Source organism: Manis pentadactyla (genome assembly GCF_030020395.1).
Source record: "Manis pentadactyla isolate mManPen7 chromosome 15 unlocalized genomic scaffold, mManPen7.hap1 SUPER_15_unloc_1, whole genome shotgun sequence".
Lineage (NCBI taxonomy): Eukaryota > Metazoa > Chordata > Mammalia > Pholidota > Manidae > Manis > Manis pentadactyla.
Window position 1 is genome coordinate 3448285 of NW_026644588.1, and position 14068 is coordinate 3462352.

At 55.5% G+C, this 14068-nt stretch overlaps 1 protein-coding gene across 3 annotated transcripts; it reads left to right on the forward strand.

Annotated features, from left to right (window-relative positions):
• The first annotated feature begins 3017 nt into the window (after nt 1-3017).
• Nucleotides 3018-10735, forward strand: LAIR1 (leukocyte associated immunoglobulin like receptor 1). Of its 3 annotated transcripts, XM_057496653.1 has the most exons (10): nt 3020-3233; nt 3574-3885; nt 4324-4359; nt 6084-6359; nt 8578-8616; nt 8891-8998; nt 9093-9135; nt 9220-9257; nt 9469-9521; nt 10020-10735. In XM_057496653.1, the coding sequence occupies exons 2-10, from the start codon at nt 3612-3614 to the stop codon at nt 10164-10166; spliced, it is 1014 nt and encodes a 337-aa protein (XP_057352636.1). In that variant the 5' UTR covers nt 3020-3233; nt 3574-3611; the 3' UTR covers nt 10167-10735. The 3 variants fall into 3 exon arrangements, with proteins under 3 accessions (XP_057352638.1, XP_057352637.1, XP_057352636.1); XM_057496655.1 differs by lacking the exon at nt 8891-8998 and having other exon boundaries at nt 3018-3233; XM_057496654.1 differs by lacking the exon at nt 4324-4359 and having other exon boundaries at nt 3019-3233.
• Nucleotides 10736-14068: the final 3333 nt, after the last annotated feature.

A 14068-nucleotide genomic window follows, 5' to 3' on the forward strand; every position in this document is an offset into this window, starting at 1 on the left:
GTGGTCTTGGTAAGTCCTGCAAGAGCCCGGAGGAGAGGGCTGGTGGAAAATTCTGTCCACAGCTGGGGCGGGAGCCCGTGGGAAGCTGTGTGTGTCCCACGCCCCATCCCAGGCCCAGCAGCCAGGGCTGGTAGCCTGGACAACACAGTTACAAGGAGGCCAGGATTCCTATGGAGGAGGGTCATCCATCAAGAAGCCTTCCTTCCAGGGTTCCAACAGAGGATCCAGTGCAGATGGGTGAGTCACCCCCATCCACAGGTTGCTTTCTTGCCTGAATTGGAAGGGGATCCCCAGGCAGGAGGGTGGAGCACAGAGGGGTGAGCTAATGCGGGTGACCTGGGAGGGCTTTGCAGTTCTGCCTCCTGGAAACAGCAAAAAGCAGAGACCCCTGGGCTTCCAGGCTCCGATTCTGTTCCATGGACCCCGCTGCTGACACTCCCATTTGGCCGGGCCAAGCTGGGGACGCTTAGAAATGGAGGTCTCTGAGATTCGATCAGCTGTTCTGTGTGTGGAGGGCGAGACCCAGGGCTGGAAGATGCAGCACGCTCTGAGCACCAGGACCCAGCTTGGGAGCCCGGGTCTGCCCACGGGAGTGGACGGTGGGTCATGGCTCATCGGAGTCCCAGGGGGAGAGCTGGTCAGCGGGAGGGACTGTGCCTCCAGCATTCTGGGACTAGTTGGATTAGTCAGGTGCAAACACCATTTTTTTAAATTGAGTACAACTGACATATATCATGCAATTTTAAAATGTACAACACTATGTCATTGTAGCGTTAGCTAACACCTCTGTCATGCCACATAATTATAATTTCTTCTGATGGTGGGGACAATCAAGATCTAGTCTCTTAGCAGGTTTAATGCCTAGAATACAGTTTTATAATCTGTAATTACCATACCACGCATTAGGACTCCAGGGTTTACCTACAAGTCACAAATATGTACACTTAAACATTTCCCCAATCACCCCTCCTCTGGCTCCAGGTAATGACCGTTCCAATCTGTTTTTTCATCTAACTCATCTTTTGATAACATTTCATGTTGCGTCTCATGTCATTTTATTGGTATAGATGCTGGCTTTGCACCTGACATTCAGGTTACATTTAATTTGCAAACGCTGTGTGTAGACCTGAATCTATGAATGGCATCATCCTTCAATATTTGTGCAACACTCCAAGTAAAGGTTTTGTTTGAGGAAGATGCACGATGCTTGTCCTGTAGTGAGCCTTGGACATAAATATTCTCCAGTTGTTGGGGATCAAAACTGTAGGAGAATGCCAAGGTTGAGGGCCTTTTGAGAGTGGGGAAGGATGACAGCTCTGAATTGCCTCCTTAAGGAAAAACCCGGAATAACCGCCCTGTGGCCCCTGTGATGTTCGTATGTGGAGGAACCACAGATGTTGGTACTTTCAGCCGTTCCTGTCCTAAGTGGTCAGCCCATCCCCACATTCTCCCCGAGCATGATTAGGACCTAACCAGGAAAACAAACTCTTCTAGGTATTTAAAAGTATTTAAAAAACCGTCCTCTGAATTGGGTCCTGGCACAAGAAAAGAACATTAGTGAAAAAAACGGATACAATCCAAATGAGCTCGTGGTTTAGAGATTTGTTGCATCGGTGTTAACTGCTTGGTTTTGACCGATGTGGACATTAGGGGAAAGTGGACAGGGGGTTTACAAGGGTTCTCGGCATCTTTGCAACTTTTCTGCAAATCGAACATGATTTCAAGTTAAGAAGCTGGTTTAAAAAATGTTACCAACCATACATTTTCCCAAAAGAAAAAAAGAAAGAAGATCAGTGGTCCCCTGGGGGCAAAGGGGCGGGAATCTTTTGGGGGTGACGGAAATCTATGAAGGTGGTTTCACACCTGCCGGACTCATGGACTCTCACATACTTACAATTTGTTGTATGTAGATTATTCCTCAATGAAGCTGATTAAAAATCACTAATGAAGATGGAAGAAAGGTCGGAAGGGGAATTTAATGCATAGAAGCCACTGGCCACTGGAGTCAGAGCTGAGAGGCAGAACGGGGTGAACGAGGCAAGCCTGAGGTTTGCGGGGTGGAGCTGGTGTCTGGGGAGCGGGCAGGGCTGCTGTGGCCAAGAGCCTGTGGCCGCCCCGCAGAAACTGGGCTGTGTCTGCCAGGAGCAGGAGCTCTAGGAGGGTGCCCGCATCTGCTTCCTGGGTGTCTCAGAAGGATGAGAAATAGCCCGGCCAGCTTCTGAGAGCCGACCAGAAAGGCAGCCTTTAGGGGTCCGCCCTTCCTTGACACACAGCTTGGGGGGTGCGTCCTGTTGTAAAGGACCAAGGGGCATGGCTGGCAGGGCTGGGGCCCTAGACTCCTTAGAGATGGGAGAGCAGAGAAAAGAGAGGAAGAGATACCGAGAGGCAGACAGACAGACAGACAGACAAAGACACACACAGAAAGAAAAGACCAGAAAGTCACAGACACACAGGGCTGGCTGCTGTGTTAGTCATTTCCCAGGAACAGCATTTTTGGGCCTCCTGTTTGCTGTTAAGCTTCAAACCCTGTGTTCTTGGGCAGCTCTCAGAAATGGATGAATAATTTTGATCCACTCTTACAACGAAAGCTTTTGAATTCTGGTTTAGCAAAGGGAGAGTCTCCCCAGACTCCTTAACTAGGGTGACCCCTGGGCTTTTATCCTTTAGTCCCTACGGTCTGCAAGGCCATGAAAATAGAACCTCACTTATCGCTGTCAAGGCAAGAGCCTCATTCAACATTCAGCCTGACTCTGCGGAATCCCCCCTTCCTTTAATTTCTGATTGCATAGCCCTCATGTAGTTTTCATTTCTATGGGGCATTTACGAAGGTCTTTAGAATATTGTATTAAGCTGTTTTGGGTTTTTTAAAAAATAATTATATTTTGAGATGGAGTGTTGGTCCATAGACTTACTCCAACATTCTGACAGACAACCTAGGGTATTTATTGTATACCTTTTAAGAATTCCAGGAATAGGCAGTCCCAGGGTTGGTTTAGCAACTTCTAAGAACCCTGGATCTGTGTTCTTCCACCTCAGGCTGCTCAGTGTTCTCACCGCTGTGTTCAGGCCTGGCGCCTCACGGTCGTGAGATGGCTGCTGCAGCTCCAGACACCACATCACCACGATTTAGCTGCCTGTGAAGGATGGGAGTAAAGGGGACAAGGTTTTCATGAGACCGTCTGTTCCTCAGGGAGAAATAGGATTCCCTGAAATCCGGCTATAGCCTGCTTTAGGTATCGTCGGCCATACCTGGTCATATGCCCCCCTCTAACCAGTCACTGCAAATAGGATTGCTAGATTGCCTTAACCCAAACTTTACCCTCTCCCCCAAGACCCAGGCTGTAAGCTTAGTAGGATATTTTAATGCACTCAATACCTTGCTGGGAATTTAACAAGTATTATAATATTGAAGGCTTAGAAGAGGATTTTAGACTTTCCATTTTAAATATTTGGAAATGTTGGCATAAACTGACGTACGGTCTTGCCCAAGAACAGATGGCTGTTTTGTGGAGCTGGGGCTGACATGCGAGTCCTACTGTTGGGCACAAATCCATGTTCTGCTTTGTCTCCTAGATGGAGAAAGTGGTTTACACCTCACGGGTTCATCGGAGATGAGTTCAGCCTCCTCAGAGCTCTGGGGGAGAAGCATCTTACGGAAGCCAAGGCCCTCCCCTGTCTCTGTCTTGGGAAAAGCAGGAAGGACAGGAGAAATGGCTCTTCCCCTTTTGGGGAAGTGGTTGTTGTGGAAACCCCTGACAGTCCCGGCCAGCACATCCTGTCTCCTGTGTCAGCTGCAGGCTCTGCCCCTCTGCTGTGGCTCCGGGACTGCCCGGGCTGCAGGGCTCTGGGCCATGACCCCCCATCTCCCCACCTTCCTGGGCCTCGGTGAGTCCTAGCACAGAGGTGGAGGGCTGAGGGACAGAGGAGGCTGGGGGGAGACTTGGGGAGGGAGGCTTGCTTCCTTGCCCCGTCCTGACTGCAGTCCTGGAGCAAAGAGGCCCCCCTAGGGTCAGCCCTTGCCTTTTGCCTTGAACCTAAGTCTGACCACAGAAGCTTCAGTCCTAGGAATGGGCTCCGGGGTATTTAGGACTTCACGTGTTCAGGCCCAAGAGGGGTCCCGGGAAGGAAGCGCCTGTTAGAAAGGAGGAATTGGGGATTTGCCTGGAGACTATTTTTGAGCAGAAGGAGGGACGGTAGCAGGACGCGATTTGGGGGCAGGGGGGTTTGGAGTTATGGAGGCTGATTGCTGGCTCCAGCAGCCCAGTGAGAGCAGCCCCCCAGGAAGGGAGGGTGGGCGCTCTCTCACTGGGGCTTCTCTTCCAGCTCTCTGCATGGGCCAGGTGATCCGGACGCAGGAGGGTGAGTCTCTTCTCCCCACCCTCTGCACCCCAGAGGCAGCTCTACACAGGAGTGGTGCCAATCCTGGGGGCTGGGGGAGGCCCTGAGATGCACCCCAAATTGCAAACAACCCCAAATGTGTAACCCTTGCTGGGCCTCTCTGCCTTCTCCACCTGTGCCCTCAAAGACCGACCCACCCACCAGACCCCACAGAGCCAGGCTGGCCCACGAGCGCCCCCCACACAAGCCCAGACCCGCTCAGCGCCCACTGGGCAGAGAACGCCACCCTTGTTGGGGCGAAATCTGAGTTCAGACTTGATCCCATCTTCCTCACTCCCTACAGACAAACATATCACCCAGGGCAGGTGGGTGATTTAGAAGGGTTTAGGTCTTGGTTACATTTTTCATTTATTTTTCGTATACATTTTATTTTCAGGGGAAATATTAATTTTGTGTGGAGTGCCTTGAAAGTACTTCCCCAATTTGAAAGATTTCACAGTTTATCCTCAGATAGAGTAAGATCGCTCAGGCCTGGCTCTGCCCTGCCCCAGGGCCGCCGCGCCGCCTTACCCCCAGGCCTCCCCACGCCCCGAGGCCTCGCACGCCCGCCCCCTCTGTCCGCTCAGCTTGGGACATTCACACGAGCTCGGCTCAGATGCCTCTTCCCTTGACCTCCGGGAAGGGCAGCACGCGGGCAGCTCTGCTTCCCCTGGGCCGCCCGAGTCCCGCACTCACCCCACTGAGTTATGGGCCCGTTGGCAGCTGTGGATTTGGACAATTATTTGACCAGTGTGTGTCCTCCTCTGGACTTCCCAAAAGGGCAGGGGTCACGTGTGTGTCTCCCAGGCTCGGAGAACTCGCGGACACGATGGGCACCCACAAAGGGACAGATAGGTGCTAAGATGTGGTTGAAAGAGTTCACAGGAGCTGCCTGCCAGCTCCCTGCTCCATCCGGGGCTGGGGAGCCCTGAGACCTCCCCCCCCCTCGTCCAGGGCTGCAGACCCCCTCTCCCCACCCTCTCTCCCCACCCTCTCGTCCCAGATGCGGGTTTTCAAGAACCTTAACAAGATGGAAATAAGGCAGAGACAGAGGTAGAAAAAACAGAGGAAACCCAGATATGAGGGACCCGCGGAGGACTTGCCTTGCGCAGGGGCCTCCTCCCCTGGGGTCTGCGTGGCCAGATCTGTGGGCACCACCACATGCTCCCCCCACCCCCCACCCCTGCCGGACTTCCCGGAGCTTTGCGGACCGGCCCCTCAGCCCCCCGCAATCTCACCCCAGACTGGCCAGAGCCGTTCCGATCGACCCCAGACTCCTGTGTCCCCACCAGTCACCTGGCCATGCTCACCCTGCACCTCCCTCCCTCCTGGCCCTTTCTGTCCCCCAGAAAGTGGCTCTGAGCAGGTAGGGAGACACTCTCTGCAGCAAATACGCTTGGGCCCCTCGCCCCCGCTGACACCTCCCCTGTCACCCTGAGTGAAGCTCAAGATATGACCAAGTCTCAGGGTCCTTACGTCAAGTGGGAGGAACAGCTCTGCCCTGATGAGGATTCACATCCGCCTAGAAGGGGCAGAGGCGGCAGCGGGGGTGGGGCTGTTTTGTGGGAGATGGAAATGTTCTAAAATTGGACTGTGGTCATGGTTGCACAGCTCTGGAAATCTGCTAAAAAGAAAATTGAATTGAGCATCTGAAACAGGTGAATTGTCCTAACAAGGACCTGAGAGCGGCTCCGCTTCCCTCCTAGGGGCCCTGCCCAGGCCCTCCATCCGGGCCGACCCGAGCTCTGTCATCCCCCGGGGGCAGCCTGTGACCATCGAGTGTCACAGCCCCGCTGGGTTTGATACATTTCGCCTGGAGAAGGAGGGAACCGGCAGTCATTCAGACATGGAGAACCCACTGCACGAGACGGTGGCCAGATTCCCCGTCCCTGCAGACGAGGACATTGCTGGGCACTATTACTGCATCTACCTTAAAGGGTCCTGGTCCGGGCGCAGCGAGCTTCTGGAGCTGCGGGTGACAGGTGAGGACGCCTCCCTTGCGCCCCAGGTCTGTCTGGGAGTGCGTGACGGCCAGACTCGGCCCTCGGAAGGCTGCGCAGGGTGCAGAGGGCATGGGCCGGGACCCAGGCAGCCCCCACGGAAGCTTCGGCCGTTGCCATGCCCCTGGGCACAGGAAGCCCCAGAGAGGTCAGCTCCTCGTCCCCAGCTGGCGAGCCGCCCGCCTCCTCCTGAAGGGGCTTCTGGGGCGCCCTGCGCTGGGAGTCGGTCTCCAGGGCCCAGCCTCTGCCCTGGGCCCGGACTGGGGAGTGGTAACACTGCTGTTGGGGGCTGCCGCCCAGAGGCCCTGGGGGCTTGTCACAGGGTCCACGCTGACGGCACAGACCCGGGAGTCAGTTTCGGGGGCCACAGCCCAGGTGGGTGGGGCTCCTCTGACCCCCTCAGCCCCTCTTTCCTGGGCTGAAAAGATAAAAGTTGCTTGCCCAGAGCACCAGGCTCTGAGGGGTGCAGCCTGCGCAGGGCGGCCAGACCCCTGACCTCATGCCTGGGCGATGACGCCTGGACACAGGCCAAGGGCACCTGGAGGAAGACGCCCCTCTCCCCGGAGGGCCCTGAGCCCCTGGGCGGGGCGCGCACGGGGCAGTGCCCCCGCCCGCTCCCTGCCTTCTGCCTCCCCGGCAGCGGGACCGCGGGGATCAGGGTTCCAGCTCCAGGCCGGCCCTCCCCAGGGGGCGCGCGCGGTGCGGGGCGGGCAGTGCTGCGGCCGGAAGAGCGCCCTCGGGGGGGGGCTTGCGCGCCGTGGGTGCCCGCAGCGGTCCTCGCCGTCGGGCTTTGCTGAGGAGGGCCTGTCGGAATGAGTGGAGACGCACGTCGGTGTGTAGGTGCATGTACAAAATACAAACACATAATTTGCGAGGTAAAACTTCAGCTCTGTAATTTAAATACATTAGAATACGTGTTTACATTACGTATTGCAACATGTACCTAATAGAATCAACATGCATTAATATACGTATTAAGTGTATTAAAATGTAACCATTAAAAATACATTGATGTTATTACATATAAGTGTTCAGAATTACATAGTATTATAGATGGTTATAACATTATAATGTATTACTATATATATGTGAATGCCAATACAAGTACATATTATATATATTAAATATGTATAATTGATATACAGCTTACATTTCAAATATTTTAAAAATACAATTAAAATATTTCTATAAATTATACATAATGTCATAACTTTAAGTATATTTATGTTTGCTAATAAATATATTTTTATATGGAATATGTTATAAATATAAAAATGTGTTGTGATATATATTTCTATGTATATAGCATATATATAACTTTAAATTGTAGTAAATGTCTGGAAGGAAAGTCCAGACGGCCACGGCATTAGAAGGGCGGGTGGGGTCCTGGCTCTGCGGCCAGGGACGCAGTGTTGAGGGGACGTCACTCCGAGGGGGGGTTTCCTGCCTTTCGTAAAGGATACTGAGGACTCAGCCTTCCGGAGCAGCCGGAGGGAGGGGCGCTGTCCAGAAGAGGGGACACGGGGTTCCCCACACGTGGAGCCCAGTGATCCCTGGCCCAGGGGTCACCTGTTAAACGGGTGATGCGGCGCCCTGCAGAGCGGGTGCACGGAACGGAGCCGGTGGGTACCCCGCATGCCCCCGTGGGGCCCTGGCTGGTGGGATGCCGCCTGCCCCACAACGGCGGAGCTTCAGGCAGCTGGGCCTCTGCACATTGGATGGGTTCCAACCCTGTCTGGGGGTGCTGAGAGAAAGGAGGAATCTGAGACGGGGAGTCTTGCGCTCGGGTGGGAGGTCAGGAGGGGGTGAGAAAGGAAGGGTTCCCACTCTATTCCTGAAGGGGGCCTGTCTCTGTAAGGGGGGGAGCCCAGCAGGGCCAGGCCACCTCCTGCAGGCAGACGCTGGATATCTGTGCCACCCAGTCAGCCAGGTGTGGCCACTGAGCCCTTGAAACATGGCTACTGCATCTGTGGATCTGACTTTTACATTTATTTAACTTAAATGTCAAGAGGAATAGTCGCGTATGGTCACCCTATTGGACAGCACAGATGTGGAGCGGTTCTGTTCTCGTTGAAAGTTTCAGGGGGAGCAGGCGAGGGTCCAGGCAGTGAGGGAGGCCCTGGCGAGGGCCTGGGAAGGCTCAGAGCCTTCTCTCTCCAGCTCAGGCCTCTGACCTGTGTCTCCTGATCCCTCCTTCCAGGAGACACGCAGACACATGCAGAGGACAGTAACGATGGCGGTGAGTGACGGGGACAGAGCAGCACGGGCCTGGAGTGTGCTTCCTGCAGCAGGGGGACGAGAACGGGCCTTGGTATCGCCAAGGCCGGTGCTCTGTGCGCGGAGGCTTCAGCACTCAGGACCCCGGGTCTGTAACAGTCTCAGGACTGTTAAGCATGAGAGAGATCTGGTGTATGAATGTGCACATGACAGTCCCCCAGTGCATGCATGGTACGCAGTAGGCCTCGGTAGGTGCGCGCCGCTGGTAACCGGTCCTGCCTCCCCTGCTCCACCAGGCCTGTTGGCAGAGCACATATATATTCTCGCTGGGGTTTCTGTGGCCTTTCTCCTTTGTCTCCTTCTCCTGATTGTCTTCCTCCTGCGCCAGCATCAGAGAAAACACAGTAGGTCTCAGGAAGAGGGTGGGGTGACCTGGGCAGGCTATTTGGGGTGCTGGGAAGAGGGCCGGTCTTAATTCACACTCCTGACTGTCTTTAGGGCCCCTCAGCAGCACAGGCAAGGAGCAGATGCCCCAGGAGAGGTGAGGACCCTGGGATGACCCCCAGCCCCCCTGCCATCCTCTGATTCCTGGGGGGCCCAGCACTCACCTGTTCTTTCCTCTCAGGGCCTGCCCAGCTGTGGACGCCTTGGAGAGGACACCAGGTAAAGGCTCAAGGAGATTGGACAGGCCAGAGGGAGGGGAAGTGGGGGTTCAGCACTGTTCAAGGAGCAATGAGTGGAGGACAAACACCTGGGAACATTCTAGAATGTTCTAGATGGGAAGCAAGAGCAAGTCTGAAGCTCTGAGTTTTCAGGCAAATGTGCCTGCTGAGGTCCACCCCAGAGAACTGACCCCTTGTCCTCTCCCCTCCAGATCTGGCCACAGTGGACAGGCTTCCTGAGAAGGACAGGGAGATATGCACCTCAGTAAGTTTGTGTATCAGCCATCCGTTGCTGCATAACAAATGACCCCGATTTTAGCAGTATAACAAAATTATCTCAGTTACTTGGATTAGGAACTTAGGAGCAGATTAGCTGGGTGGTTCTGGCTTACAGTCCTCATATCATGTCAAGGTGGACCAGGGCCATAGGCACATCACACAAAGGCTTGGCTGTGCCCAAAACACCCACTTCTGGGATGTTGTACCACGTGGGCTTCTCCACAGCAGCCGGCCTCCTCCAGAGGGAGGGGGTCACAGAGAGGGAAGGGCCTTCCCTGGGAGGGGGCATGACCTCATTCTGCCATGCTGGTCACACAGACCAACCCTGCTTCTGTGTGGGAAGGGACCCCACACTGGTGATTCCAGGGGGAGGGATCATAGGGGCCACTTGGAGGCCGGCTGCCACAGTGTTCCCTTCCCACAGCCCCCTACCCTCTCAGGGCTACCCCGGGTCACCCCTGCTCACCCTGGGTCTCTCCCTCAGACCCCCGCTGCAGGAGACCCCCAGGAGGTGACGTATGCTCGGCTGGACCATCGGATGCTCGCACAGAGGGTGGCCCGAGCTGCATCCCCACAGTCCGCAGAGCCCACGGCCGAGTCCAGCACATACGCAGCCCTCGCCAGACACTGACTCGAGGCTGCCTGGTCCCTGCTCCTAGAGATGCAGGAAGGCACTCTCGCCAAAGCCTGAAGTGGTCATTTGGGGGGCTTCCCTATGGAATCATCTGCCTCTGGGAAGTCATCCAGTCGTCTCTCCTGGAGGCAACAGCTGAGTCTGGAGGTCCCCGACCAACACTGAGGAGATTTATTAGCCATATGGTCCCTCCTAAAATCAACTGGCTCTTTGGAGGGACATGTAGCACTTGTTTCCAGAAACCCAGCTAGACACTTGGTTGTTTCCAGGCACCCAGCTACAATCACATGGCTGTTTCCAGAGACCCAGCTACAAATCACTTGGCTGTTTCCAGAGACCCAGCTATAGTCCTACAGTCACCCAGATGACTCCAGATATATCCTGTGCGTCCCCAGCTGCCCCAGAGACTGTTTCAATTGTCTGCTTGGCTGACTCTCAAGATCTTCCTAGAGTTCAGCTGTTGATCTTGAACCTGCTGTCCTAACGCAGCAGACGGCGGAAACCCCCTTTTCTGGATCATGCTTCCCTTTGTTCATCAATAAATGTCTGCACAGGACCAGCCCACAGCGGCTCTGCACAAGCCCCTGGGACACACAGGTAACCCGGTCTCCGTCTCTGCTCCAGTCGCTCAAAGCTTAGCGAACAAGCCGAAGGGGGCATCAGCGTTTTCTGACAAGGGGTGAATAACAGAGACGTCTGAGGGGACGTGTGGCCGAGTGACAGCACAGATAACACACACATCCCCACATGCTCACATGTACACACACACACAGGCACTGCACAAATGCATGCACGCACAAGCACCCATGAATGCTTGCACACACGTATGCACACGGTATAAATGCACATGCACAGACACATGCCCACACACATGGACATGTGTGCATTGGATGAGGGCGATGGTGGGACTGACTGCACAGGGAGGGTCCCCGAGGCTTTTGGTGCATGCAGAGGAATGTGGCAGTTTGGGGTTTCCTATGCCTACTCCAGGCTCACCCACACTGGGCACCATGCAATCCCAGACACAACAGGACCCCTCCAGCTCTAGGACACTGTCCTTCACCTGGCCTCACCCTCAAGTTTGGGACCGGACGCTCTTCTTCCCAATAGGCATGCAGCCATTCCTCTACCCTCAGTGACAGGGTTAGTTTCCTGAAGCCGCTGTAACAAACTACCACATACCCAGTGGCTTCAAACAACAGTTCATCTCACAGTCTGGAGGTCAGAAGCCCACGCTGGGTCTCACCAGCTAGCAGCATGGTGTCTCAGGGCTGGCTGCCTTCCCCAGGCTCCAGGGCAGAACTGTGTCCTTAAGCTGTGCAGCTTCTAGAGGCGCCTGTGTCCCTTGCTCGGGGCCCTTCCTGTCTTCAAGGAGCACTGTGGCATCTTCCGGTCCAGCCCTCAGATCGGACTCCTGCACTTCTGTCCTACTGTTTCTGTCCCCCTGTCTCTGACCCTCCCCCCTCCCTCTCACGAGGACCCTGGTGATGTCATGCGGTCCACTGATAACCCAAGGTCATCTGCTCATCTCAAGACTGTTAACCCCGTCGCACCTGGGCAGTCCCTTGAAAGGATGGACGCTTGGGAGTCTGACTAGATCCTCACTGTGGAGCAGGTCAGGCAGGACACATCCGAGATTGGGAGCGGGCTGTCCGGTGACCCCAGGGGCCTGAAGTGACTTGGGGGTGGCTGTGTGATGCCAACTCTATGTCCTCCCTCCCGGGGCTCCCAGCTAGGGTGTCCTGGGGTGAAGGCGGGCCACGGCACGTGAGCAGGAATGATGGGAGCTGTTTCCAGGGTCCCCTGCTCTTCTGTTTGCTGGTGGCTTCTGATGCCCAGGGTGGCCCCAGATGCCCCTTGTTGAAGGTGGCAGGTGTTGGTCACCCTGGCCCCCAGAGCCTGCTGTACCCCTTGTATCAGCTGTGCCCCAGGTGTGTGTAAACTGGATGCTTTGACATCTGTCATGCATGCATGTGCTGGACACACCTTGTCCTCCACACCCAATACTATGCCTGTGTCACCTGCACTGGCCCCCTGCCTCCCTCCCTGCCCTGCTCCCCGGGCAAGAATCCTCAGCCACCCCCACCACCAAGCTCTCACTCTCCGGGCCACCGTCCACGTGCCCTCATCCCCCCCGGGCTGGGTCCCAGACCACAAAGGTATCCCCTCCACCCCCGAGGCCGTGGAAACCATGGAAACCATGCAGTCCAGCTGGTCCTCAGCCTGCTCGTCCCGCCTCATCCATGCCTTCTGGTGTAAACCGTGATCCCGGCCCCCAGCCACGTTTCCCCTTCAGCCCCTCCTCCTGACCACCCCTGGTGCAGCTCTAGGCGGCCCTGCCACGGGGCGTGGCCCTTCTCCTGGAACTGAGACTGACACACGGCCTTTTCCCTGGCCGTGGTCTCCTGCTTATGGTGAGCAGAAAGCAGGCACCCCTTTCCTTGAATCCGCTCCTCACTCCGTGGTGTCAGCCCCCAGCACTGAGCTCCACTCCCGGACACACCCTCACACCTCCTCTCCCTGACCCCCAGGGGCCTTGTGGGCGCCCTCCTGCCTCTCCCACGTCCTATTTGCTAATGCTGCTCACATCCCATCTGCAGCTGCCCCTGGCCTGGCTAGCACTGTTGCTGACACTGCAATCCATGCAAACAAGGCGGCCCCACCCTTCTCTACAAAGAAGCATTTGGGATCTGCCTGGCCATGGCCCCAAAGCAGGACCAGCTATGCAGCCAGAGGATGGAGGGTCACAGGCACCCGCTGCCTGGACAGCCCTGAGCCACTGGGAGTGGGACATGTCCCTGTCTGCACCCTGAGTATAGCGTCAGACCCAGAGACCCACTCAGATTAAAACAGAAGGGACTCTACTAACTGCCCAGGAGGCATGAGTGGCTCATTCTGATGAACTTTATTTATTTTCTCCAGTAGAAAAGATAAGAAACCTACATGCCTGTCACAGACCTGATACGAGTATTTTATTATGCATTTAAAGGATATTTTAGAAAATTCACCCTTAGCTCAGCCAACTCTTAATATGATGCCGTTGCTATTTTAGCTCCATGCAAACAATAAACACGTTTAATCTTCATTCCAGTCCTCGCCTGCACAGCCCATCCTTTTCCCATTTGTCCTGAAGAAATAAGGGTCGGGTCATTAATTCACTGGCCCGAAGTGGGGAGGCTCAAGCGGGGGGCTGAGGACCGGCGTCGGGGGGCCGGGCTTGGCGCCCTCACTGGCAGGGAGGCGCCCGTCCAGGCTGGAGAGGACGGCTGCCCGGCCCTCCAGCTCGAGTGCAGCTTTAATTTCTGTTTGCACGTGAGGTTGATTTCCTTCAGGGGGCTTCTTCTTACCCGTTTATCAGTGTTTATTCTGTTCCTTCTATTCTGTACTAGATTACTCTGCTTCGTGTGGGACACGTTAGTTAACTCTCTTCTTTCTCTCAGCTGTTAGTGCATTCGTCAGGGTTCCCCAGATAAACTTGAGAGATAATCTAGAGCCCCCTTTCGGCTGTTTTTTCCCCTTAAAAATCCATCGGACGCACCCTTGCACACACACACAGCCGTCGTGGGCTGGTGGCACGGTGCACGGAGCACACGCCCGCTCCCAAGGTTTGGTCTGTCCAGAGCGGGCCCTCTGCTCCCTCTGGCCGCCAGTCCCCCCAGGGCAGGGGTCCTAAGCGCAGTGACGGGTGGGCAGGATCCGCCACCGCCTGTCTGCTGCGCTGGGAGTCTGCAGAGGGCGGCGTGTCCAGAGAGCCCTGCAGCTCTTCCCTCTGCTGCCCCGGGAATCCAGGGTGCTGGTTTTCTCTTAGAAGGAGAAGGGCTCTCCTCGGGCAGTGGCTCTGCCCGCAGACCCCAGATTCCCTGCAGCACGTGGGACGCCCTCTGCTGATACCTGGCAGC